The 25598-nt window shown below is 33.1% G+C and overlaps 1 protein-coding gene across 50 annotated transcripts in view; it reads right to left on the bottom strand.

The window, feature by feature from the left end:
* Positions 1-5418: 5418 nt before the first annotated feature.
* ADGRL2 (adhesion G protein-coupled receptor L2) overlaps positions 5419-25598 on the bottom strand; it is a 314635-nt gene continuing 294455 nt past the window's right edge. For 17 of the 50 annotated variants that reach the window (XM_060400447.1, XM_060400405.1, XM_060400412.1 and 14 more), the window contains 5 exons: positions 17941-18032; positions 15961-16129; positions 13231-13359; positions 12582-12678; positions 5419-7461 (listed from right to left, as the gene is read on the bottom strand). In XM_060400447.1, the coding sequence (XP_060256430.1) occupies positions 6707-7461; positions 12582-12678; positions 13231-13359; positions 15961-16129; positions 17941-18032 (1242 nt within the window). In that variant the 3' untranslated portion in view covers positions 5419-6706. Of the gene's footprint in view, positions 10546-10782; positions 10912-12581; positions 12679-13230; positions 13360-15960; positions 16130-17940; positions 18033-25598 lie in introns of all 50 variants that reach the window. The other 33 variants (XM_060400389.1, XM_060400359.1, XM_060400397.1 and 30 more) reach the window with 6 other exon arrangements.

Below are 25598 nucleotides of genomic sequence, written 5' to 3'. Positions count from 1 at the left end.
AAAGAATGTGAAGTGTAAGAGGAAAACTAGAAGGAAACTGAAGAGTAAAATTGAGGAGAAACTTGAATGTAAACCACCTTATATTCCAATAAAGAGTAATGGTTACGACTAAAAAATAATATAAAACATATGGGATATTTTTAAAAAGCCAGATTTTTAAAAGAACCAGAAGCCAATGTGATGAAAGAGGAAATCCAGACTAGAATACATTCTAGTAAGAAAAAAGGCTAAAAACAAAAAACTTGAAGAGGAGAGAAGGAAATAAAGGGTGACAGGAAGGAGCCAGGGACAGAAGCAAGGCCCAGCCAGGCTGTGCAGACAGACAGTCCTCAGCTGCAGCGGCTAGGGCAAGGGGTAGGAACCCACAGCACAAGGTCTCCTGTCCCCCGTGCTGCCTCCCTTATCACCATCCCCCAGAGCCAGCTAGGTAATGAGCAGTTCCTGAGAAAGTGGGAACACACATCTTTGTGTGGAGAGCCCGACTGTTGGAGAGCCCCAGGGAACCTGGGTGGGCCAGGCGCTCCCCAGAGGCAGAATCCAGAGGAGCCTGGCTTGGGCACCCAGCGAAGGTCCAGTTCTCACCCACGGCTGTGCAGTCGGTTAAGGTGACGTACGTAGGGGCTCAGCTTCCTCACTTGTAAAAACACTTACCCTCCATAGCTGTGAGAACAAATGCAATAAATCATAAAGCTCAGTATAATGCCTGTCGTTAAAGGACAGGCAACAATTTAACTCACAGAGAATCCCTAATCTGCTTGTCCTGAGCTCAACACACTCAATTCCAACCAAGGCTCTGCAGAACACTTTTTTTTTTTGGGGGGGGCGGGGGGAGTGTATATATATCACACACTATTTTAGTCCAAACACTTCACTGTTCACAGGAAAGGTCTCTGGCCAAATGTTAAAGACAAAGTTAGACTATGAACTTGAAATGTCCTGTTTGAAATGCACACATACGCACCCTCTCTCTCTCAAACACACACACTATCTAACACAACTATTAATTTTTAAAAGAATTGAAATCAAATATTGTGATTTTTCACATGCCTTTTCCATTATAGTTATGGCTCAGTTGTGAAATAAAAAAGCATGTACATGAATAAATTGTTTCTTATTTTTTGTGGTTATTGATCAGATTGACTGGGTAAACCAGTGTTATTTTACTGGTCAGGTAAGGATTAAAAATGTAACATCCTGACTCAAAATCTTGTGATTTTTTTTTTCCTACTACAACTGCGTCATGACTGTCTTTTAAGTTAGTTACACACGGAGCAAATCAGTAACTAATAAACTACATCTGACTACCACCCAGCTAACAGCCCCACTTCTAAAATCTGAGGTAAATAATTATCTTTTAGCGGGTGTGTCTTCCTCTGAAACTCTTTGACCTATTTAAATTGACTTCTTTTTTTTCTTTTACTGCATTTCTTTTATAACTCTATGGATTCAAAACAAACTTCTCTACCAGCAGAGAAACAGTCCACGAGGAACAAGAAATATGCTTGGGACCCTGAGTGAAACCAGAGGTGGTACATGTTGGTTAGATGCTCAAACTCTGGGGCCAAACAGATGCTTGTGCAGGTCGGCCATCGCCAGCTGAGAGGCCTTGAGCAAATTACTTTTCTTCTTTTGCAAAAGTGGATAATGAGTGCCCTTCTCAGAGGATTGTTAAGAGGATTAAGTGCAATAAAGTATTTAGTTTTTAAAGTAAGTAGTTCAGAGTATGGCATGTATGAAGCATTTATTAAATGGTAGGTGCTAGTACTTTTAATCTTGTTGCAATATTATGGGAGTATTATGGGAGTATGCAGTATTAAATGGGACAAAATCATTTAGTCTGAGATATCTTTAAAAATTAGGCAGCAATTTTGTTTTGTAGCTTCTTATAGTGTTAAAAGGCTTTACTATGTACTACTGCTATGTTTTGGTTAAAAGCCATCTGTTTATTAAGATTGATATTTCAGGAGAGAAACATAAATGAATCTTTCATCTAATCAATATCTCTGATACCTATCATTGTTCCTAGGTGTTCTATATAGTAGCTGTCAGTTTTCTAAGAAAAGAACAAAAGATTAGTCATTTTTTGCCTAATACTATCAAACAAAAAAGCCATGTTGCTGTGACTGCCAAAATGCTTTTTAAAAGCTTAGTTCTGACATACAATTTAAAAATGCTTATGAAAAATATATTCAGTAAACCACTCGAAAATTGATCATTCATCACTAGTCTCTTATTCTCACCCAACATTGGTTTACTTAAGATTATGCTTTTTAAACATTTCTAAGAGCTTTAATAAACATGTAGTAGCAAAACGTGTGAAAGACTCATGGGGCAATTTTTTTTTCCATAGTAAAGGGTTTGGTTAGCTCTGTTATATTGAGTTTCCTGTTTTGTTGTTTCTTATTTCATAGAGTGATTTATAATGTTAGTACCAACATACCTAACAGCATTTCACAATGCATGAATTCAGAAAAAAATATACAAGTTAAAACAATAGGCTTTAAAAGTCAAATGACGACTGTAGGCTTCTTTCTGAGAAACTTCACACTCAGTGAACAGTAACGCCACTGGGAGAGAGATGGAGACTCAAAAAAAAAGCCTTATTAAGAGATGAGGGGTGGTCTATTGCTAATATTTGAAAAACACAGTATATTTAATTAGTCTAATTACATGGTGCACTTACAGCTTCTTATTAATGCCCTCTGATAGAGATATGTAGTCTTGAAAGCTCAGTGCCCATAGTGCCTTGAAATGAACTTGGATAATGTCCAGGAATTTCCATTAGTCCCCATACATTTTGGAACAAAGTACTAGTAAAGTGCACAAAATACATGGTGGTTAAAAATGTGGTATCTTTAAACATTCAAGTTTTTCTGTTTGGTGCATTTAGCTAACATAATGTGTCTACGATCGTTTGGAGAAAGACTCAGAGTGACACGACAGAAAATTTGCATCTTATACCTTTCAAATGATAATTAGGATTGTCATAAGTTAACCTCCAAACCCACTAGTATTCACTCATCCTTGAGCACTAATGCTCCAGGCTGCCAACACATGCTATTGAAGGACTATTCACAATCAACGTGATACTCATTAGCAGGAAGCATATGATTTTCACCAAAAAGCATACTAATTGTATTACCCAGTGAAGCAATGTTCATCTATATTCAACTTTCCATACTGTTTGAGATTTAACACAACAAATTCATGGAAAGAGAAATATGTGGAACGCAGGACCATGTGAAATCTTGGTACTAAGTTTTATTTTTAAAACACTGCAGGGATTATTGCCTTTAAAGAAAATTTCAGTATCAATAAGAGCTGTTTCATTTCAGAAATTCAACTTGTATGCATTCTTTTAAGTTTTTCTACTTAGAAGGGTATAACTGCAATAAAAATTTTACTAAGTTGAAGTTTTTTACAAAACACTCTAGCCCATGAGAACATCTTAAAGGTCAGCCTTAAGGGTGAGGTTCAAAATTGAATTGATGGAAAATTACATTTTCTCATTTAAATACATACATAAATCAGGCATCCTGAATACATCCATATAACAAGTGCACACGAATTTTTCTCTTAATATTGGGCAGTGAACTTGTGTCTGATGCTTCTTCCAAGGGGAAAGCATAGTGACAGTGATTTTCTGTCAAATAATTGTTGCTGTTGTTTTTCTGGTTAATATATATAATTATGCTCAAATGAATGTGGATGAGTTGAGCTGCTGACATATTTAACTAATTTATGGACTTTAAGGAATTGTCTTCCACATAAATAATTTTGAAAGCCTACAAGATGAATATATACAGATGTATAAGCAATGATTTTTTTCTATTGGTGAAGAGAACAAACACAAGCCTATAGTTTAAAATAAGTGATCAATCTGGACTAACATTTATCAAGCCAAATCTAAAATAAATAAAAACCATTCCTTATTATTAATAGGCCAGTTGAGTAACTGTCCCTGAGTTAAGGTATAATAATGTGACTTTATAAAAATTCACGGTTTTTACTACCACAAAGAGAAACAATTAAGAATGTGTAAATTGTATATCCAGGTGAAGTCTGGACAGACCCCAAGAAAATACTGGGTTGATAATACATCAGTAAATAGATTAATAATTTTAAACCTAAGAAATTAATCTGTACTAGGGGGAATCCTGGATAGAATCTAAGGCAACATTTATATATTTTTAAAAGAAAATTCATTTTAAAGAGATTCTTTCAGCAGCAAAGATGAATGATAGCTTCCAAACTGTATTCTCTAATATGAAGACTTGTAAATTATCTATGCTGAAGAGAACATTACCATTTAGGTACCAAGTACTTCTGCACTAGTTCACGTCATACAAGTTTTAGAACAGCCTCAAGAGAAATACTATGAATTGAATGATCAGTGCTGCCTTTTTTTGGCAACTCATCACTGAACCAACCTAACCATAGCTGGCCTGTATACTAGGAAGTATAGATCATATTAACTGTAAAATTTCACGCTTGCACAGGATAATATATAACAAAGCAGAAAATTAAAATGCTTGATTATATAATGTCCTCTTCTAGCAGATAAGGTTTATAAATTCCTGCAGAATTTTACCCAATGAACTATGAATACCCTTCTCAGAGGACTGTTAAATCTGTTTAAATATTAATATAATTTTTATGGTCAATTTCCAACATGTTAGGAATTAACCATATGTGAATACACTGCTCCACTGTGACCCTACTAAATATTGATAATATTTTATTATATAGTATCTACCTTACTACATTCACATTTAAATAAGTATACTTTAAAATGTTTTTCTTATTACTCTTTTTAAATAGGCATGACTAAGCGTGTCCACATGAAATAAAGTGATTTCTAACTTGGTGGAAGCACTTGAGAGAACCAATAAGCTTTAGAAGAATTTGGTATAAATGCTGATGATGTAGACAGGAAAAATCTATTTGATGAGATTCAATTATATGATTTTTGAACCCTTCCATGATAAAAAACATTATCATCCATAGCTGCCTATAGCAATGCTTATAATCTTCAAACTTTAAAAGTACGTTTTAGAATTTTCTTCTCAATACTGCTGAAAAGTTTTTTGTTTTTTTGTTTTTAAAGATTTGGAGAATTTCCAATGCATCTTTTTTCATTTTTACTTGTTTCAGCTCTGTTGCAATGCAACAAACATTAAGTACTTTCAGTACTTCCCTATTGAAACCTATCTGCCAGATTTTGTGCACTGGTAATTAGCAATTAGAATACAAATATATTCTTTTCAGCATATAGAGCCATCAGGCAGCTGAAGTGTATTCTTTTGCATATTCGTGGGTTATACTGTGAAAGGACCTAGTATACCCAAGGTGAGCTGGGTGGCAAAGTATTCGTATATTAAAGCCAATTATATGTCATACATAAAAGGGCACATTAGCTACTTGAAAAAATTCACATTTATTTACTGTCAAACCGTGTTAAACTTTACACTGGATATTAGTGATGGGCTCATTATTAACAGGTTTACACAAAGGGATGAAAAGAAAGGCAGAATTTTGCTGAAACAATTTACATTTCATTAGAACTTTATCATAAAATAAATTAATTACTAAATATAGGCAGAAGGAATATGGAAGAGTAATATTTATGTTTTATTTCATTTTTTAAAAAAGAATAGGCACCTTTTGTTCACTAGAAAGTTTGTGAGAAGTGCCCAGTGCCCTCGCTGACCCCTGTTCAAGAACAAACAGAGGGGAGACACACAACCTTTTCTAGATTTCACCACATTTGTGCAAGGCATGGCATAACTGGCTTCAGAGTTTTCCCCCCCATAAAACACGCTCTTTTGGCAATGAGAAATTTAAATGTAAGAATAAGGACTAACATGTCAAAGCAGAACACTGTATACAGTGGAAAATAAGTGAAAATGGGTAGAACTTACCATGACAAAGTGTAAGAAAAAACATTTCATAACATATGTGCAACCAAGAGCTTTTCACAATATTTTCTTCAAACTCTTTAAAATTATTTTTAATGACAATTCTATTTCAGTTGGACACAAATGTATTTATTTTACCCTAGCAATAGAACAAAATATAATTTCTTTAGCCATTTTTGAAGAGTTCATTGTACAGTTGAGGAAACATATGAAATAAGGCCTGTGGCTTGATTGCTAGTGGTTAAACATGTTTTCAATCTTTGCCTTAATGTAAAAGGTTTGCAGTCAACTGCAAACTGCTGCAGAATATCTCTCCTGCTTTTCCAAGTCTTGTCAGGAACAGTAAGGTACAGTAAATTTGTCCCACAGGATTTTAAAGCCTACGCCTTGTATATAATACAATGCAGGCCTACAAAAATGGTGCAGCCATATTTACAAATTTAGTTCACAAACTGCTGCAGGAAAATGGCTGGAAAGTTCTGTTTTTCTTGTGTCACAATTTCTCTAAACAGCAGCAGAATCTTAAAATACCTGGTTGGCATCTCTTTTCTTTGTAACAAATAATTCATTTTAGTATACTCTGTGTATATACAAAGTTTTTTTATGTTTTATAAAAATTCACAGAACTGCAAGGTTCAGTCATCTTTTTTTTTTTTTTTTTACACTGGAGAACCACAGGTCAACAGGGCCATCGCTTCAAGCGGAGTTTGAGGGAGCTGCATAGGGCCAATGGAGTCTGTCTGTATTCACTACTTGCATGTGGCCTCTGGAATTCCTTAGTGGCACTATTAGAGACTTGTCACCAGCTGCATTTGTCCTTCTCTGACGTCTCCTTCTGGAATACACCCTTCTTTGTTAATGGGGATTATGTAACCATCGCTATTGCCCCTGCTGATCTGGTAGCACATCTGAAGCTGGTGGCCAGCTCCAAGGTTTGGCATGCTCTTATAGTAGATGTCCTCGTTCTCACTCCTCCGGGATGGAGACAGGTCTTCTTCCATGTCGGGGCTGCTCTCCTGATAGGGAGAGTCCCTAAGGTTGGGCATGCTTGTGTACAGAGAGTCTCTGTTGGGGGACTGGAGATGGTCCTCGGCCTCGGCTGTCAGCTGGGATACATAGCTGTCAGTCCCCTCGGGCTTCGCTTTCTTCTGGGGTTGGTACAGAAGGGAGTGAGTCCTCTGAGGGATGAGTGGGGCCTCAAGTTCTTTGTGATGGAGCTCCAGTCCAGGATTGTCACCATGCATTAGAGATGAAGCATCTGCCACAATAGCATCATCTTCGCTGCTGCTCCCTCCAATCACAGGCTTGACTGGTAGTGTGAGCTCGAGGTTGTGAGCCTTGCTGCTGCCCCGTAGGTTGTTGTGCACTAATTCTGAAATGATCATCTTCTCAAAAGCGGTATCATTCAGACTTAGTCCACAGTCCACAACCTGCACGCTGTCATTATAGTCCCCCTTGCGCAGTGAGTAGCTGTTGTTAAAATTACCATTTAGCGGTAGAGTATCCATGGCACTTGTATCCCTGGCATTGTTCAGTGAATGTCCTGAAACAGAAAAGGGAGGGGTCCCATTACTGTCTCTGTTCCTGATTAGAGGATAGTTACTTCTTTAGAACAAAACTTTTTAATGTCGTTCAGGACAAAGTTGTATTCGAAAGCTAACACTTGGGAAGTGTCAGGCTTTCCCGCGTTCCCAACTGTAAACAGTTGCAACCCCTTAGATAACAGGAACAAGTGTGAAAAAATAATACTGTTTTCTGGGGAGGGAAGAGGGCATACAGAATGTTGATTTAACAATTTTGAGGAGACAGTATTTATCAATTGATTTTTGGTCAAATCTCTGACACTCTTACAAAGAAGACTTCACTCCATGCCCTTGCATAGTTAATGCAAAGCAATTCATTAGTGACATTTACATTTTAAAGTACGAGACTATGGTTTATAAAAATAAAATTAACAGAATTTGTCCTAAACAACACTAAATTAAAAGGGAATAAGTCACATACAAAAACTGAAGGCAAATGTACAACATAAACCCACAAAACTGGCAAGCAACTCTTTAAACAACATTCTAACATTTCCTTTTTCTGGAGATGAAGTAAAAAAAAAAATAATGAAAAAATGGACAGACACAAAGATTCCATGTTAAACAAAGATAGCCATCTCTCACACTGACTGGACCAGGGGCCCACAAGCACCATCCAACAACACGATAGACAGCAGGTGGAATGACTCACTTTGGACAACTCACATCATGTCTGTCTGCTCAGGCTATCTGGCCTAAGAGTAGCTGATATACAAAAAAAAGTAAAATGATTTATTGTAACATGATGAAGAATTTCTAAGCTTCTCAGCAACTTAGTCAGAGCAAGGGTTCAACAAATTAGATTACCAGCAATAGCAGCCTTTTGCTTTTTCATTGAATATCTCTTATGATTTTGAACTTTTGTTTTGGTACTAATACTCTAATAGCAATGGCCCCAGGCTTCTAATGGTCAAAGTTTGCCTGCAGCCCTGCAGTCTGCATCAGTCACAGTGACAGCTTCTAATGAACCAGCAGAATCTACTATACGAGACTGGCCCACAGACACCATGGGCATGGAGGTTAAACGCAGAAATGTTAGGAGATTTCTTAAATATGGGTCACAGAAATTAAACCAAGAATAAGTATTAACTGTGGAATGGGAAAAGGGTGTCAGCCTTGGCTAATATATTTTTATCTCTAAAGGAATGAAAGATTGGATACATCTGTTGAAGATATGAAAAGAGGTTTAGGAGGAAAAAAAATATGATAACATGCTCTCTTTGTATTTTTCTAGACACATAAACATGTAAACTAAGACATCACAGTGCTTCTCAGGCAGATGAAAAAAAAAGTTTAAGAGAAAATTAAATGGTCTGTACCATGGAAAGTTAGGTTATTCATTCTCAAAATCCTAGAGAAAAAAATCACTTGTCTACAGATAGGTCTGAAAAAAAAAAGAATGAAATGATGTTATTGAAATGAAACTGACCACTGTGAGGCTGCTGCATTGTATGCAAGGCTTGGAGGAGTTTAGGAAAAAAAAATAATTCTTGGAAAAAATAGGAAATTTCCCTTTTTAGTGCTCACTCCACTTATAAAGCTGCAGATTATCCTAGAAAACTCATTGTCATGACCAATAAATAACTCATAATTACTCAATTATCATTAGCAGAAAATAAGAAAATAGGAGGGATCATATTGTTGACTCATGCTATTTTAAAAATTCTGATCCAACTTCTACATTTGAAAAATTGACAATTTGGTTTGTATTATGCTCCGTGGCACATATAACAAAATGAAGTAATGACAGTTCTTTGCAAGGCTTCCTTCAGCCTGGTTGACATGATTCATTAGCTTTATAAATTCATATATGTGCCACAAATTTTAGAAGATCTATTACTAGGAAACATCTGATGTTTTAAATTACAGTGACACAGGGATCGGTTACTAGCATTTGTTTCCTCCATAGAGGTATGATCTTGTCATTTGTCTTTCTTTGTATTGTTGTTTAATAAATATAAGAATATATACTGGATAATCCAAAAAGTGTTTTCTATGATATACTGCAGATCTAAGCACATCTTTGGCTGGTTTTGAAGAGGCAACTTTTTCTGCCCAAGTTCAGGTAATTCACTGGAAGACTTTCCACAGCCTGTAGCAAGATTACTGTGGGAATGCAGAAATGATAAGTCAATTATTCAGCATTCGGGTTGACAGTACCTCAGGCTTTAAGAAGCAAATTATTTCAGCATTGCATGTACTTAAGTATGAACAGCATTTGCTACAGACCTCTATTACTGACAAAAGGCAGTACATGTAAATGTACTGTTTGAATTTGGAAACATGTGAGTTGCAAATTGTGAACCACTTGCCCGCTGAGTCTACTTCATGACTGCTACTTATGTTTTAATTGTGCCGGTTAAAAATCATGCTGAAAAAATTTACATTTGATAGGCAAAGTTAAGTTTTACTCCCATACTTGTCTCTCTGTAGGTTGCTAGAGGAAAGCATAAGGAAAGTAAGAAAAACAAGAGAATGAAAAGAGAAGCTGCAGTTACGTTAAAAAAGAATTTCAAGAAAAAAATGGAAACGAAGTTCTGTGTTTAATTTAGTGACAAATATCAATTACAAATAAAGATTTTATGCTAATAGTAATTATGTAATAACTTTCACCAAAATCTTGCAAATTCTGTTAATATTAAATATATTTTTAAAATTAATAAGCTATTAGAAAACATAATAAAATACAGGATGGGTTAGTGACAATCTCTCCTCCTCCCCCCAAAATAACTACAGATAGAAACTAACTAATATTAACTTTATTCTCAAAGATTTTTAAGAAAAAAAGAAAAACTACCATAAAGCTGCACTATACTATAGTTTGGTTAGATTGATAATGCTGGATGCAGTTTTCTATACCTAGGCATCCAAATTATCTTTATTAGCTAAGTCATGCCAGAAACAAACTCTCTCAGCAAGCTTTAGAGTCAACTGAATAGTATATATTACATAGATAGGATACCTCTAAATGATATAAATCTTGAAGATGGGCTCTCGGACCATGTGATGTCAGTCCTGTAATAATATATTAAGATTTATGCCACCTGTGTCAAAAACATGGATAATTATTTGTAAATACTATCACGACTGAATTTTTACTATACTATAATATAGTGCAGTTTTAGAAGCCTGGCATGGGCAATACCATAATTCTTTTTAACTGAGAAATTAAGGATATAATAATAAATATATGGCAACTTGAGTATTCTAGAAAAAGGGTAAAGATCAGAGCTCTGTTTAGCAGCAAAGAAAGGTAGTTGTATTCGTAAGTATAAGCACACCTGGTGAGTTAAACACAGGAGCTGAAGGGGCATTACATACAACTGTTTCAGCGAGCAATGTGTTATAGGGGTTGTTAGTGCCGTGGGGTCGAAGAAGAGGGTTTGTTAGTAGGTAATTGCCAGTCATTCCTAAAGCAAAGAAACAGAAAAAAATACATCAGTTCTCTTGTTTTAGTGTTACAGTTGCAGTAAAGTACTTTTTGTATTCATCAAGGGTAGTGGATAAGTTGGCAAAGGAAAATCTGCTGAAATTCTCTGACTGTATTTGAACTACTAATTTGAAGGAGAAAGGGGAGAGGAAAGTTAAATTTCAGTAATTCACAGGTGCTTTGTAAGTCCCTCAAGTAAACACCTGCTGAGGATGACATTTACTAATTTATACAAAATCACTGTTAAACAAAAATGGCAATTAAATGCACAGAGATCAACATTATGTTTCGAGATGTTACTGCTTAATATTAAAAACCTAACCACTGAAGCCCAGAAGAGGGAATCTCAGACTTTCAGGATTTACAGGTGTGGGATTATCCCTCATGAAAACATCTGTGTTAATACCAACTTTGACACAAGCAGGAGGAAAAACAACTTTCACAAACACGTAAAAAGTATGACGCATTGCACCAAGCTTCTCTTAGTAAAGGCAAGAGCACACATGCTGAGGGGAGAAAAAGAGACTGCGTACAATGAATTATTAGACCATTCACCGATTCTATGTAACAAGACTTTTCCTTCTATGATCTTATTTGCCAGGTTTCAAAAATGAATCATTGAATAATTCATTTCCTTTTTGATAGTCATCTTAACAGAATTAGGTAAAACATCAGAGCAATGGAATAAACACACATTTCACTCATTCTAATTGACAAATTACAAACCTTTCAATACTTATCAAACATATGTTTTGCATAGCTAATGTAATTTAGCTAAAAATATTTTAAAATTCAAGTTGGTTTTGATGCCATACATATGCTTTTTTCATTTTAAAACAATCTCATCAGAATGCCAACAATGAAAAACGTCTTTAATATTTCATTGTGAAAAAATATATTACATTATAACAGTACATCAAAACTGAAATTATTTGATAAATTACCTCTAAGAAAATATAAAATATGATTTTTTTCATAATATACTGAAATTTACTAAGCTTGTACTCAGGAATATGTGTCTGTAGATGCACTTGTGTCCTTATCTTGCTAAGTTATTTTATTTGCCATATTAATTTAAGTTAGAATTATACTAATTATGTGATAAGGTATAATTGTAGACACATTAAAAATAACAATTCAAATGTAAAAATTACTTCGTAAGTTCTCATGTATTTTAATTATTTATGAAGAGTTACTATGTTTTTAAAATTTACTTTTTGAAAGAAACATAAAAACAGAAGAATTTTACAAATAAGATTTTTTACTTACAAAACTGGCACTGTTTAATGTGAGCAGTAGTTATTCTATTTTTTAAGAAGAAAATTTTCATAAATGTACATTTAGAAAGGAATAATTTGTATCCCTAGGAACATATTTTAATCTGTGGCAAAGTATGTTCTCAAAAATTACGTTTTCCAGCCTTACTCTATTAATGTGGAGTTTGAAATTCTACTTTTTGCATTACATTATTGAATAGAAAGAATTTATATGTAATTTAATAAAGGATAAAAGATGACTCAACAGGTTTAAGAAAGAGCTTATGATATAAACTCATTTGAGAGAAAAAGTCAGTGTTTCCTCTAGAATTATTGTAAATTGGCAAAAGGCACAGAATTTATATAGTAAACTCAAATTTTCCTAGTAACTGACCTTGATTAAGTGTTGAAGTGCTATTGATGTCACCTGAGATAAAAGAAGATTCAGATTGTTTTCTCACAGTGTCATTCCACATCCTTCTTATACGACTCTATTAACATAAAATAGCAAGACACGTTATGTTAGCTTTCCGAAGCTTACCTTACATTAAAGAAACACAAAGATTTACCTTAAACAATCTGTGCAGGATTATCTTTTGACTTAAAAAAAAAAAAAAACGTGTATTGATTCTGTTCTTAAACTAAGGAAGTCTATACTGCTGTGTTTCTTCTTTATTAAGGAGTATTTAATCTTTTAATTTTAAAGAAATTTTCAATTATCGTCTTTGTTTAAAGTGGAGATGATGGTCGACTAACAAATGTTTATTGAATGCTCCCTGAGTCCTGTATTACGCGAGCTTAGGATATCAAACTATTGTGACATACTTCTTAAAGAAGTATACCTCTCGAAAAAGGATGTTTATACCTAAAGAAACATCTTGCAGAAATACTTAAGAAGATATTAAAACCAAAAAACTAAGAAGGCAAGTATCTGCTACCTAGATATTATACTGAGAAGACAATTAGTGCATCTGAACAGAACATGTCTCAGAAGGCATTCTATAAAGAAGGTTAATTAAAGATGCTGTCAAAGTCTTTGTTACCTGTGTGCCAGAGGAATAGCGAGCACTGGTTCTGGTGGTGGATGCCTTCACTGAGCTGTGGGGACTCTCAGTCGGGAGGCCGCCGCAGCAATATGAATGTCTGAAGCACTTGCCATATTCCTTTCGTACCTGCATGGAATAACCGCGAGACCAAGGGATTAATATAAACATACCTGCTCCTCTTGCTCTCTAATTAAATGAGCAGAGGAGATGAAAAGTTCCACTAACCCTTTTCCGTGGAGATTACAAAATCAAATTCAATTGACTTGGTAATCGGAAAAACAGCTCTGTCCACTAGACAGTCCAGTAGGATTTTAAAGTGTGATATAATATGTAGAAATATGCTTTCTACCCTGTTATTATAGTGTAAATGTTATTAATTAATACAACGGTAATATTTTAAAAGCCTTATTCTAGCAATAGCCTTAGTCAACCCAATTTTCTATCTCATGCCAAGAAAATAGGATAAAAACTTAGTATTTTCCTTGCTTAATTACATTTAACCACGTGTAATTCAGTCATTTAAGTTTCATATGCTTTATGTCCTCTTAGGTAGGTCAATACATAAACTTCTTTAACTGGATTGCACAGTGTTGTGGGTAACTTCTTTATAATGAAAGGCTACATTGGCACAAGAATAAAGAGGAAATAATGTCCTTTGATACATATGCCATTAATTAGGATGGAATGTTTTCTTCATTTTCTGATGTGTCTAGCTCTAACACTTAGTGTAGAGAGTCTAAGATGCTCATTCACTTCATTAGTACATAAGGGAACTATTTATGCAATTTCCATTCACATTAATGAGTTACCCACGTAATTTCCCTTTCCCCTTGAAGCTTGGATATATGAATAGATACAAAAGTTCTTAGGCCTAAATGAAAGATTACACTTTAAAAAGTGGAGTCCAAGCAATGGTAAATAATAGGGCCCCAATTAGGTCATCAAGAATTGGGAGGAGTGGGGGATATTTCTGGATTCTATGCAGCTGTATTTTGGCATACAAATATGCTTCATGTAGCTAAGAGCCAGACTTTGAAATTATAAGAAGGAAGGATGAAAGGCTGCACATGAAATTATTTTTTTCTAGTAGGTTTCAAAAAACACTCAAAGCCCCCTGACAACTTTCCACACCCCTTCCCTGCAGATCATAGTTCTATGAACACTATCACTGCAAAGACCAAAACTCTTGACACTTATTACTTGGGAAATTAGAGAATTAAAGTCACTAATGACCTTTTAAATCTAAGTGCACTTGCATTTTCATTATCTTAGCTTTATTTAATTATAGCTATTAGAACAAATAACAATGTGGTTGAACTTTCAAAGTATTTCCTTTGTCTAAATATACACTCAAGCCGTTAGAACCATGATTTTAACTAAATCATCTTATATTATGTTCTAACAACTCATCATGGCAATATCCAATACAACGTATCCAAGACTAAGTAGAACTTGTTCAAATGAAGTGTAACACAATAACTTAAAGAGATAATTGTTAATTAACAAGCACAGCAAAATTTCTGCAAAATTAATACATAACTCCTATGAGGAAATAATGACAATATCATTCTTTTTCTAAGTTTACACTTTATCAAAAACATCTGACAGAAGTTATGAATATGTGATCATCTGCATGTATATAACCTGCTCATGTATGTAGAAAATATATAAAAGGCAAAGTAATTACAAGGTCATACCTGTATAATGTTTGGCAAGTTAAAGTTCAGTGTTATTAAATAAGACATGATACATCAAAAATTTTTGCACTTTTAATAGCTATTAACTGCTCTGAAATGCTATATAACCAAGACAATGGCAATCACAATGGTATTTTATCCAAATAATACCCTCTGGTGCTGGTTGTGCCTAATGCCTATATTGCTATGAATGTATATTATCTGTCAGTATTGCACATTCCACTGTCATTATCTCAAAATTATAGCTTATTCAGAATTGATGGAAGTAACAACACTATCATCTTGTCAGGACTGAAAACTTAATAGTTTTCACTTTCACAATTCTATTTCTCTGTTCAATTTAGTGACCAACTAATAATAACAGAATAAAAAGACTACATTAGATATGCAGATGGGGAAAGGATTATACCTAGTGAAAGCCATGGAAATTTTAAACTTAAATGGCAGCTAGTTTATTCTATTAGGTTTACATCTTACAATAGATTAAAATTTTTCACCTGCAACTTTAATTTCTGAATCACTTTTGAGGATTCCACTTAAGATTAAATCAGGACAAAATAGTAAGATGTGAAATATGAAATTATTGGGTTTTAAATTCTTTTAAAAAGGCAACATTAATATTCATATTTATATATCTTATGCTTTTAAAATTTACACTATTTAACCTTATACTCAATTTTTACTTTGAACAACTGCATTCCTTATATTGAGAAAGAACAAGATTATTTAAATTTTTCTTTATCTTGTATACTTTCTGCACAAAGCATTTTTGTATACTTCAAAGAAAAAATCTTACAAGTATCTAGTTTATAATATTGCCCAATTGAGATTCAAGAGATGACTGGTGTTGACATATTTTATATGTGAAGCCTGAACCTCCTGACTTGCATTACAATTAATTTATGAGTAAAATATAATGCTATTAATAATATGCCAGTGGTAACTTAAAATCTTTGAAACTTAAAATAATTTGAAAATTATTTTCAAATCAAAGAACAAGTAAGCAGAGCCTCCAAGTGTTTTCACTTACTTTCTTTTGGAGAGCACAGTGAAAGATGAAAATGAACACTCCCTGGAAAGCATTAAAGATGGTGAAGAGATATGCCATCACAATAGTCTCCTCATTAATAAAAAGCAACCCAAATGACCAGGTTAGGCCAAGAAGACATAGAAGAGCAAATGCGCCAAGCACCCAAGACCTGAAAAAATAAAGTGAATTTTATTAACAGATTCAATGAGTGAACAACACATATCACACTTAAATATTAGCATATCATTAGTAGCAGTTGACTTTCTCTATGTTCATATTCAAATTCAACAGCATTTTGGCTTTAACCTTTCATTGATTAAAGAAAGAACAATAGCATTTAGTACTGCAGTCTCCAGTGAAAACAGCAACAGCAGGTATGACCTTTTCTTATTCAGAATAAGTAAGTATGAAAACTATATTAAAATACAAGGTATAAATTAACCCCCATGACTTTATTGTCTTTTATGTGCATTGTGATAAAAGAAATTAAGGAGTCCTTAATTAGTTTACTCCTATAGTTTTATTCCTGTGGTGCACTCATGACACTGAATAATGTGATACACACAGAAAGGTTAAATGGCAGATAATCACTTAACACCTGAACTTCAGATTCTAGGAAACTAATCTTAAGTGAACCTAAGATTTTATAACTAAAGCATGAAGCAGCCTAGCTGAAATGGGACAAAAACATGAGAACAACTTCAAAATAAAATAATTTTGGAGAGATTTCATCATGAATAGCTTAAGGAGAAAAGAACTGTAGAAAACTAGGACGGAATGAGAGGATTTAAAGTCAGTGCATTCCATGTCTAACTAATGATCTTACTTGATAAATGGCTTATTATCTTCATAGCTAGAAAGCATTATAAGCAGAAAAGAGAAACAAAATTATTAGACAGAATTAAAATAGAAAGTAATAAGAAAGCATTTATATATTTTATAAAATTAGTCAAAATTAAGAAAGTCAAAATGCAGAGGCAAGCAATTAAAAAATAAAGGCATATTATAGTTTAAAATACTCTAGCAAATAAGATATTCCAAAATAATTATAAAAATTAAGGGCAATTCATGATATTGACGGATTTGTAAAAATATAAGTCATGCCATAAATTTGTTAATGTAGGATTCTACCTTACCCAGGTAAGTCCGTATTATAGTAGCCATCACAAACACGGTAATTACTGGTGTAGATGAGAAGACAGAAAGAGGAAAAGGAAGAAAAGAGAGAGATGCTAAAGATTAGCTCTCTCTCTGACCATGCAACATGCAATGAAGCTGGCACTAACCTATCTAAAACATCTAATAAAAAAAATTACCTTTACTATAAGATCTGCCATTTTTAACATTTAAAATATTTTCTACACCCCATTGTAACCAACTTGAACAATATCGCCTCAGATTTTAAATTAACTCATATTTTAAAATATAACTGAAAATGCTATCAACTTTTTTCAACAGCTATTGATTTTTTCTCATTAGATAGCACTTTTCCCACTGATATTTCCGTTTTTTCAACCCTGAATTAAAGTAAACATTTATTTAATTATCATGAAAGCAACAGATAATCTCCAAGTTAACAATAGTAATGGAGAAAATTCTCTTAGGAAAACAGGATTAGAAGTAGAAACTGCTCAGAATCCTTAAATCAAAAAGTCATTTAACAAAACAAACAATATAATCATATCAGTCATGCAAACAGGAACATCGTTTTGAACTGCATTTTAAATTTAAATGGGATTGCTAGTTTATGGAATTTCCATTAAGGTACTAAAAAAGTTTTTTGGCTCTAGATCATGACAGAAATTATTATCTAATTTCTGACCAATGTCTGTGACATGGTAACAGTGAGGTTCAACCTTGATCAGTAAAATTTCATTCTGAATAATTTCTACAGTTGAAAGATGGTATTCATGAATTTGCTGTGGGGAATATCTTTCACTCAGTTTGTCAAGCACTAAAATTAAAATACAAAATACTTACTTAATGTTTTCCAACCTGCTAGAATCTGGTTTTAATGTGTTCGAGTGCTTCACCATTTTGCATAATGTGATCACCAGAAAAATAATATTTAGCTGTTACAACAAGGAAAGAAAGAATTAGATAACTATGAGAAAAAGTTAAATACATCATTACAATATACTTAATGGGTTAATGCAGTTAAATATCAATAACATGAGTACATGGTAGAAACTGACTCAATTTTAGTTTACTTATCATTACTTATGCAATGATCAAGTTGAGTCTACATGAAAAATTTTCTGGCCATGTATGACTGATTTTTTAATAGATCATTTGACATGAAATTGTAGCCTCATTAAATAAGTATCATGTGGTGATGAGTAAATAAATTAGAAAGCCTAGTGTCTTTAGCTAGAGGTACGCCAGGGCCTACAAACCATCTAATGAAAATATGAAGTGAGTTCTTTAGAAGGCACATTTATATTATGCAGTTTATAATGGAAATATCTCTGAATTTGGGATCCTAAATCTTAGTTGAGAGTCTAGTTCTTGATTTTGACTGATTAAATGACGAAAATAACATTTAACAATCCTTTTGTAAGGTAATGGTTAAGGATCAAATGAGATAACATATGGAATATGGTCCCTGGTTATATAAACTAAGATAGACTTTTTAAAAATATAAATGTATTTGCTATTTTAGTGTTAAAGGACATAATTTCTTTTTTCTTGATGTCTCTACACTGAATGGAAGTAGGTAAATTCTAAAGAAAGGCTATTTCGAGTCCTTCTAAACACTCAGTTCTGCAACAAATACTAACTAGGGAAGATGGAACCTGACATGGAAGAACAGTCTGGGGAATCAACTTGAATGAACTTCGGAAGAAAAAGGGGTGTGTTTTGACTGAGAAGAATTAGGGATGTATAATTTGCATTTGCTTTTATGGAAGCCTGGCAGAATCTACATGGAGTGAAGGCAGTTCCATTTTTATGCTCCAAAAATAAAACTATGTTAAATTGCTATTGGATTTTTTTTGACCTTTTATTTACTTCAGAATACTACTTTAAAAAAGACAAAATGAAGTTATTTTGTGAGCACTGCGACTAAGTGCAAGCACAAATGGTATATTTAGAAATATGTAAAGACAAAAGCAATTCCTTAGTGGTAAATAATCCACATAACTTTGTTACAGTAACAATTTTTACTGAGTCACAAAACCATCTGATAAAATGATAAGACGATTTTGCTCATACATCACTACTTCCGATTTTATAATTAGGAAAAATTATGTAAGGCAATAAAGAAAATTTCCAAGTCCTTCCTAATGAATTTAGGAACAGAGCAAAAGCTTTAATCTAAGCTGCATATCAGTCATTTTGTCTACTGTGCCTTGTTATTTCTCTTAGATGTAGAATTTCCTCTTAAGGACTAAAATGAGGTTAATGGGAATAATTTGCAAGTGCTGGCAGATTGCATTCCATTGTTTGATGTTAATTACTTGAGGAAAAAAGAAGCTCTTTGCTTAAAAAAGCACTTAAAAATTAATTTCTTAAAATATTGTTCTAGAGAAAAAGTAAATAATTTTGTAAAAAAAAATTTCCAGCTTTGTATTCTGGAGGTTATAAAGTCCAGTTAGTCATATATAAATAAAAGCTTACATTTTCAGGGATATTACAGTATCATGCATTTCATTCAACTAATATTTATTGACCTTACTGCTCTACACAAGAATGTGCTTACTGTATTGTGGGTAAGACACAATTTTTTGCCTTTGAGAAATTAGGGAGATCATTCTGATAGTACAATAAATATTTAATTTGGTTTTTAAAGAATCATGGTACAATTTACCTCTATAATTTTTGTAAAGGCAAAATCAGCAATGTTTTTATTTTTTATGTAACAGTAAGCCTTAACCAGGACAATTTAGGAATGATTAAAAACAAGTACTCTACATATCCTGAAAACAAACAAACCAAAACCCATTTAAGAAACAAACAGATTACAACTCTGAGGTAAGAATGGCTGCCTTAACAGCTTCAAAGTTAAAATCATTTAAACGTTTTGACCCTTCTTTTTGAAGGTCCTGATGAAACCATTTATTTATTACAAACGTCCAGACTCAGGGTTGCCCCTCAACTCTAACACTTTTTCTTAAATAATTTTCCAAAGCACAAAGGGCAATAGTTTGGAGCTAATTATTTTCTAAGCATATTAGTTATCCCCTCAGAAATAAAATAGTAGTACATTTAAGGAAAGAAAAGATATTATCCACTGTCATGTCAAAACTACTAATACAAGGAAAGAAAAGAATGTGAATGTGAAAAAATATGGATGTATCAAGTATTATGCCATAAAAAGAAAATGAGTAGAAAATGTGATATTGTGGGGGTGAATCCATCCAAACATATTTTTCAATGAAAAAAAAAAGGCAAAAAAATCATTTATTTAAGAACTAGCTCATTTACTAATAAAATTGAAATAAAAATGAAGTGTACCTATGTAAAAATAGAGCTTAAGTATAATACAAAGACATTTTTTTCTTGTTAAGATAGAACTAAACAATTTGGAAATGCCACAGAAAACATATTTCATTTAATCCTTAAAAAACATCTCTCCTTCTTTTCCCCTTACCCTGCTGAGGGTTTCTTAATGTATATATGTTCAGTGTTTCTTCCTAGCTGCAAACATGCACAAGACATAAAGTTCAGACAATATAGAAAATTACAGGGAAAAAGAAACAGCACCAAAAACCTATAATCCTATTCCAGAGGTGTGTGCGTGCTAAGTTGTTTCAGTTCTGTCCACCTCTGTGAGACCCTATGGACTGTAGCCCACCAGGCTCCTCGGTCTATGGGATTCTCCAAACAAGAATATTGGAGTGGATTGCCATGCCCTCCTCCAGGGGATCTTCCTGACCCAAAGATTGAACCTGCATCTCTTAGGTCTCCTGCACTGGTTCTTTACCACTAGTGCCACGTGGGAGACCCATTGAATTAATTACTTTACAAATTTGTGATGTTGAATATATCACCAAAGACTACTTAGCTGCTATTAATATAGTGCCAATGCCGAGATTCAATATACTATCTTCTAGCTCCATGGCCCAATCTTGTCAATAAAATAAACCAGTTTATTCTGGTTGAGAAAATTAGGAATCTCTAGCAAAACAAAGATAAACTATACAAAGAGTTTTGTAAATTTTTTAAAAAGGTTCCACTTCTCTATAGAGTAATCTAATTTATAAATCAATAAGAGATGATAAATGAAGTACATAAAATCCTGTATGAATGACATAAGGTGTGCTCTTCAAATGATTCCCACTTGATGGACTTGCCTTAATAACCAATTCTCCATTCCCTTTGCAAAACACAACAATCCATAATCAGCAAATGGCTAAAATGCCCACACACTATTCCTACTAGCCAAACTGTACACTGAATAGTTAGTTTTGTTTTCTTAAACCTGATTGTGCTAGTTATATGCACACACACATAAATATTACACAAACCAATAAAATCCTAGTGGGGAAAAAAGCTGTTGTTTCTAACTTATTTAAAATTGCTTCCAAAAGGTGTTTTTAAAGTGAGTCTATTTAAAAAAGAAAATCTAAAATCCTAGAAAAATAATCATAAAACCACAGTAGAATTCTTGTATCAGATTCTTTCACAAGTGCCTGTGAATTCACCAATTTACAGAAACTGAAAATAAAAATTTAGCCAAGGCACTAGCAGTCAGATTGCTAAGAAATTTAGTTAAATCTGACACTAATTTAGTCTTTGAATTATGATGATACACAATTAATGAGACAATGGTATCTTCAATAGGATATAATATCATTATTTTAAGACAAATTATGAAAAAAGACATGCAAGACTTATTGTAAACCATAAAAGTAAAAATGCTAAGTGTGAAATATTTTTCAACACATTAAAAATCACTAATATATATTATTTCTGAAAAAATATGTCTCCTGTCTAAGAATTGAACATTTTAATACATTATCACCAAAATACATGATTGAAATATTTTCTGAAATTAAAAAAAATATTTACTGAAGTATAAACAAATTTTTTAAATTTTGGTTTAAAGTTCTCGTATTTTCTCCAGTGTCTAAAACTGCAAATGCTAATTTTTAGTGTCATTTATAAAAATTGTTCCTATGATCTTTCTCAAGAGGCAGTGCATTCAAATAAGTCATAATTTTGTATAATAAGACATTCCAATAGATTTTTTTTCTTTTCTACTCTTGTTCTTTTAAAATATAACTACGTGAATCAAAATAAGAAACAGAGTGGCAAAAAGAAACATCTTTGACAAAATCTATTTTTTAAAATAGTCACTTGAAGACCGATAACTTTAGTTTCAAATGACATACTGAGTGTTTTTGTCTTAGCATTTTCCCTATGACATAAATGCTCTTTCCAGCCATATACCTTTGTGCCTTTTATTTTTCTGTTTAGAGTAAGTGATTTCTTTCTCCTCGCTTTTTTCTTTCTGATTTATTTTCCTGCCTTTCGTATGCATTTAACAAATGAAATCACAACCATCAGTGAGGATTTCTCCACTGCAAGGCAGGCAAAAAGAATGAGAAGAATCGTCTTCACCATCCAACCACTATTCTTAACCCTTCAAGTCCAATGAAACCATTTTTTGACCTCATGTTCTTTTCCTTTCCAACATAAATGCTACTAAGTTTAAACATAGTATTTTGGGATAAGTTGAAAGGTGTTATGCATCAGTGAGAAACGAAAAAGATGGAGTTACAGCTATGTACATAAAAATTTGTCTACAGCTGGTATATATGTCGCTAATCATTCATGTAGAAGCCTCTAGTAAGTACAAAGTAAAAGAGTTGTGTTACATGTTTTATGTTACTTCACTAGCTTAAATGTCCATAATGAAGATTAAGTTTGGAGATGAAGCAACTCATCCAGGAATTAATCAGATTTTAATTCTGTTCCCTCTATGTGCGTGTACACAGGTAAATAGATAGGTATCTCTTAATAGAATTCTATGTGAAAGAGTGAAAGCAAATTGAAAAGAATTTCAGCTAAAAAGTGTTAAATCACTCAACAGGGCATTTTCTCTTCTAATAATAAATAATACTCTGCTCCCTATCCTCCCAAAATATTTCATAAATTACTGCTGAAACACTCTGCCAGTGTAATTTGCTGATAAAATGCATCACTACTTGATACGGCCTAGCTAATTCTCACTCACATTGATGATCATGAAAATACAAAGAAGTTTAAAAAAAGAAAAAGGTACCATAGATTACAGAAGTGCACGGTTTGTTTTATAGCCATCCACCTGCTCAACTGAATCATATCCGTCTGAGCTTAGCAGCTTAAAATTCATTCCACAGCTTGCAGTGCTGACATGGATATGATAAGACAGAAGAACAGAACCACCACTCTGAAGTAACCTAACTGAACTGCACATGTTCTGACCCTTTTTGTCCTCCCTAGAGCTTTTGCTACCTAGCAAATGCAACTCTAAAACTGCACTTGTATCTCCAGATCTTTGCTGTTAGCCAAGCAGAAACCTATTTCTCCCTGGGACTAGCAGCCAGAGAGGTGTTCTCAGAGGAAGACTTCTAAATGAGTGTGTGAGCTGAACTCTTACTGAACTGAATTAATTATTAATGATGCAGATGGAGCTGTCCAAATGATAAGAACAGCTCCTGACGTGTCATGATCCAAGCTTTCATTAAACTATTTCAGGCATACTAATGGTTTCCCACTGCTCATTACTTACAAGCACTTTTCTCATAGATATAATAACTCTAGTGCCTGTAGGCAAGACATCCTATAGAAATACAGAAGTAGGGAATTTTATCTCCTATAACATGTTTTTTTTCCCTTCATTGAAAATGATTAAAAATGTACACTTATTTAATACTACTAAAGTTACATGATTTCAATTCAGAAAGCTGGAAATACAGAACTATGCTTTCTAGGAATATCAATAGGTAATTTTTGTTACTCCTTAAAAGGGTAGTATACAATATAATTTATTTTGTGTAATTTGCTAAACTGTGTCTGAACTGATTTTCTAATGACCTATATCACCATAAGGATATATATATATAAATACATTAATACTAAACAAACATGTGCTGAAAAATCATATATCTCACTTTAGGTTACATTTGAGATAATGTTTTACACTTCAATACAATTCTTTGTCTTTCTATGTTGGGACGATTAGAGGGCAAAGCAATTGAAGGAGAATTACTCCAAGGATCTGTACTGTGATTGCAACCTGCTGTTTTGTTTTGTTTTTTAAGTTGAGAACACTGTTCCCCAAAGCCCTTCACATCTCAATATAAATGATTTGGTAGAAGATAATAAGGACAAGGCTATAAAATAATAGTAGGCTCTCACTATACATGGGCAACATAATAAAACATCCTTTACTTCTTTTCTTGCTGGAAGCTGAGGATAAATGAACATTAACTCCTTTTGCTAAGTGAAAGGTTTTTTAACATTCTAAAGTCAGTATTTATCTTCTGATATTAAAAAAAAGAAAAAGAAAAAACTGCAGTAAGACAGACATATAGATCAAATATCCCTATAATGGTCTTTACAATTTTCAAGGTATCAATGCTTGGCCAGTAGTTCAGGGAAAAAAGAAGCTTGTGTCTTTGAGAAACATACCTTTTCAACTCAGCTGTTTGTCATTTAAATCAAGATAGGCTCAAGGCTGTGTTAAGTAAACCAAGAACAAACACTGGGGCAATCATCTGATGAGAAATCAACTTTCTAAGGAACACTTGGGAGTGTTTTACTGGTGTGCTTCCTATAGGCATTCATCTCAAATTTTCATTTTACTTTTATAAGTAACTATATAAAATAATTCATTTTAATGACAAAAGTATATACACTTGAGAGAGTTTTAAGTGTCCTTGAACTACTAAAATTTTTTCTTAATTTTATTAAAATACTAGTAACTATAATTATAATACTACTAACCATAGGAAATATCTTAATAAGCTTACTGTGTCACTTTTTCTATAGAAAAAACAATCTTAATAGAAATAAAAAGACATAGGTGATATATAAAGTTGATTATGCTTCATTTTCAATCTTACAATAGTCAGAAATCATTATTTGTAACAGCATGATGTTAAAACTGAGTGAACAGCTTTTAAATGTTGAAATCCAAATATTTTAGCTTTTATAAAAATTTAAACTATTTAAATTTAAAATTTCAAATATTTGATTAGTGAAACCTTAATGTCTTTTATTTAAGTTGTATTAAGTTTATTTTAAAACAAAACTTCTTAGAAACCAATATGTGCATTTGGTATTTTAAGTCTCAGAAAAATAATTCTATTTCTAATGAATTTAAAATTTATTTAATATTATTTTATTACTCTAAGCTTAAAAAAAAATGTTTCATCCCTTAAAAATAATCTGGGTGTGGAATTTATTTAAAAGTACTAAATTACTATGTAGAAATTATGATAGTAAACATTAACCTAATTTTCTTTTACTTCTATAAAACACTTATTTAATTCATAAATGCTATACAGGCTTGGTGCAGAGCTAATACTATAGATTCTAAAGACATAACTACCTAAACTAAACCTCTTAGTAAAAACTCCACTAGTCAAAAACAGAATATGCTACACATATTATCCCTTTCTAATTCTCAAACTACTTTCAAATCATAC

The sequence above is a fragment of the Ovis aries genome, chromosome 1 (assembly GCF_016772045.2).
Source record: "Ovis aries strain OAR_USU_Benz2616 breed Rambouillet chromosome 1, ARS-UI_Ramb_v3.0, whole genome shotgun sequence".
In the NCBI taxonomy this organism is placed as follows: Eukaryota; Metazoa; Chordata; class Mammalia; order Artiodactyla; family Bovidae; genus Ovis; species Ovis aries.
Note: the sequence above shows the minus strand (reverse complement) of the source record. Positions and strands in the feature narration are given on the sequence as shown.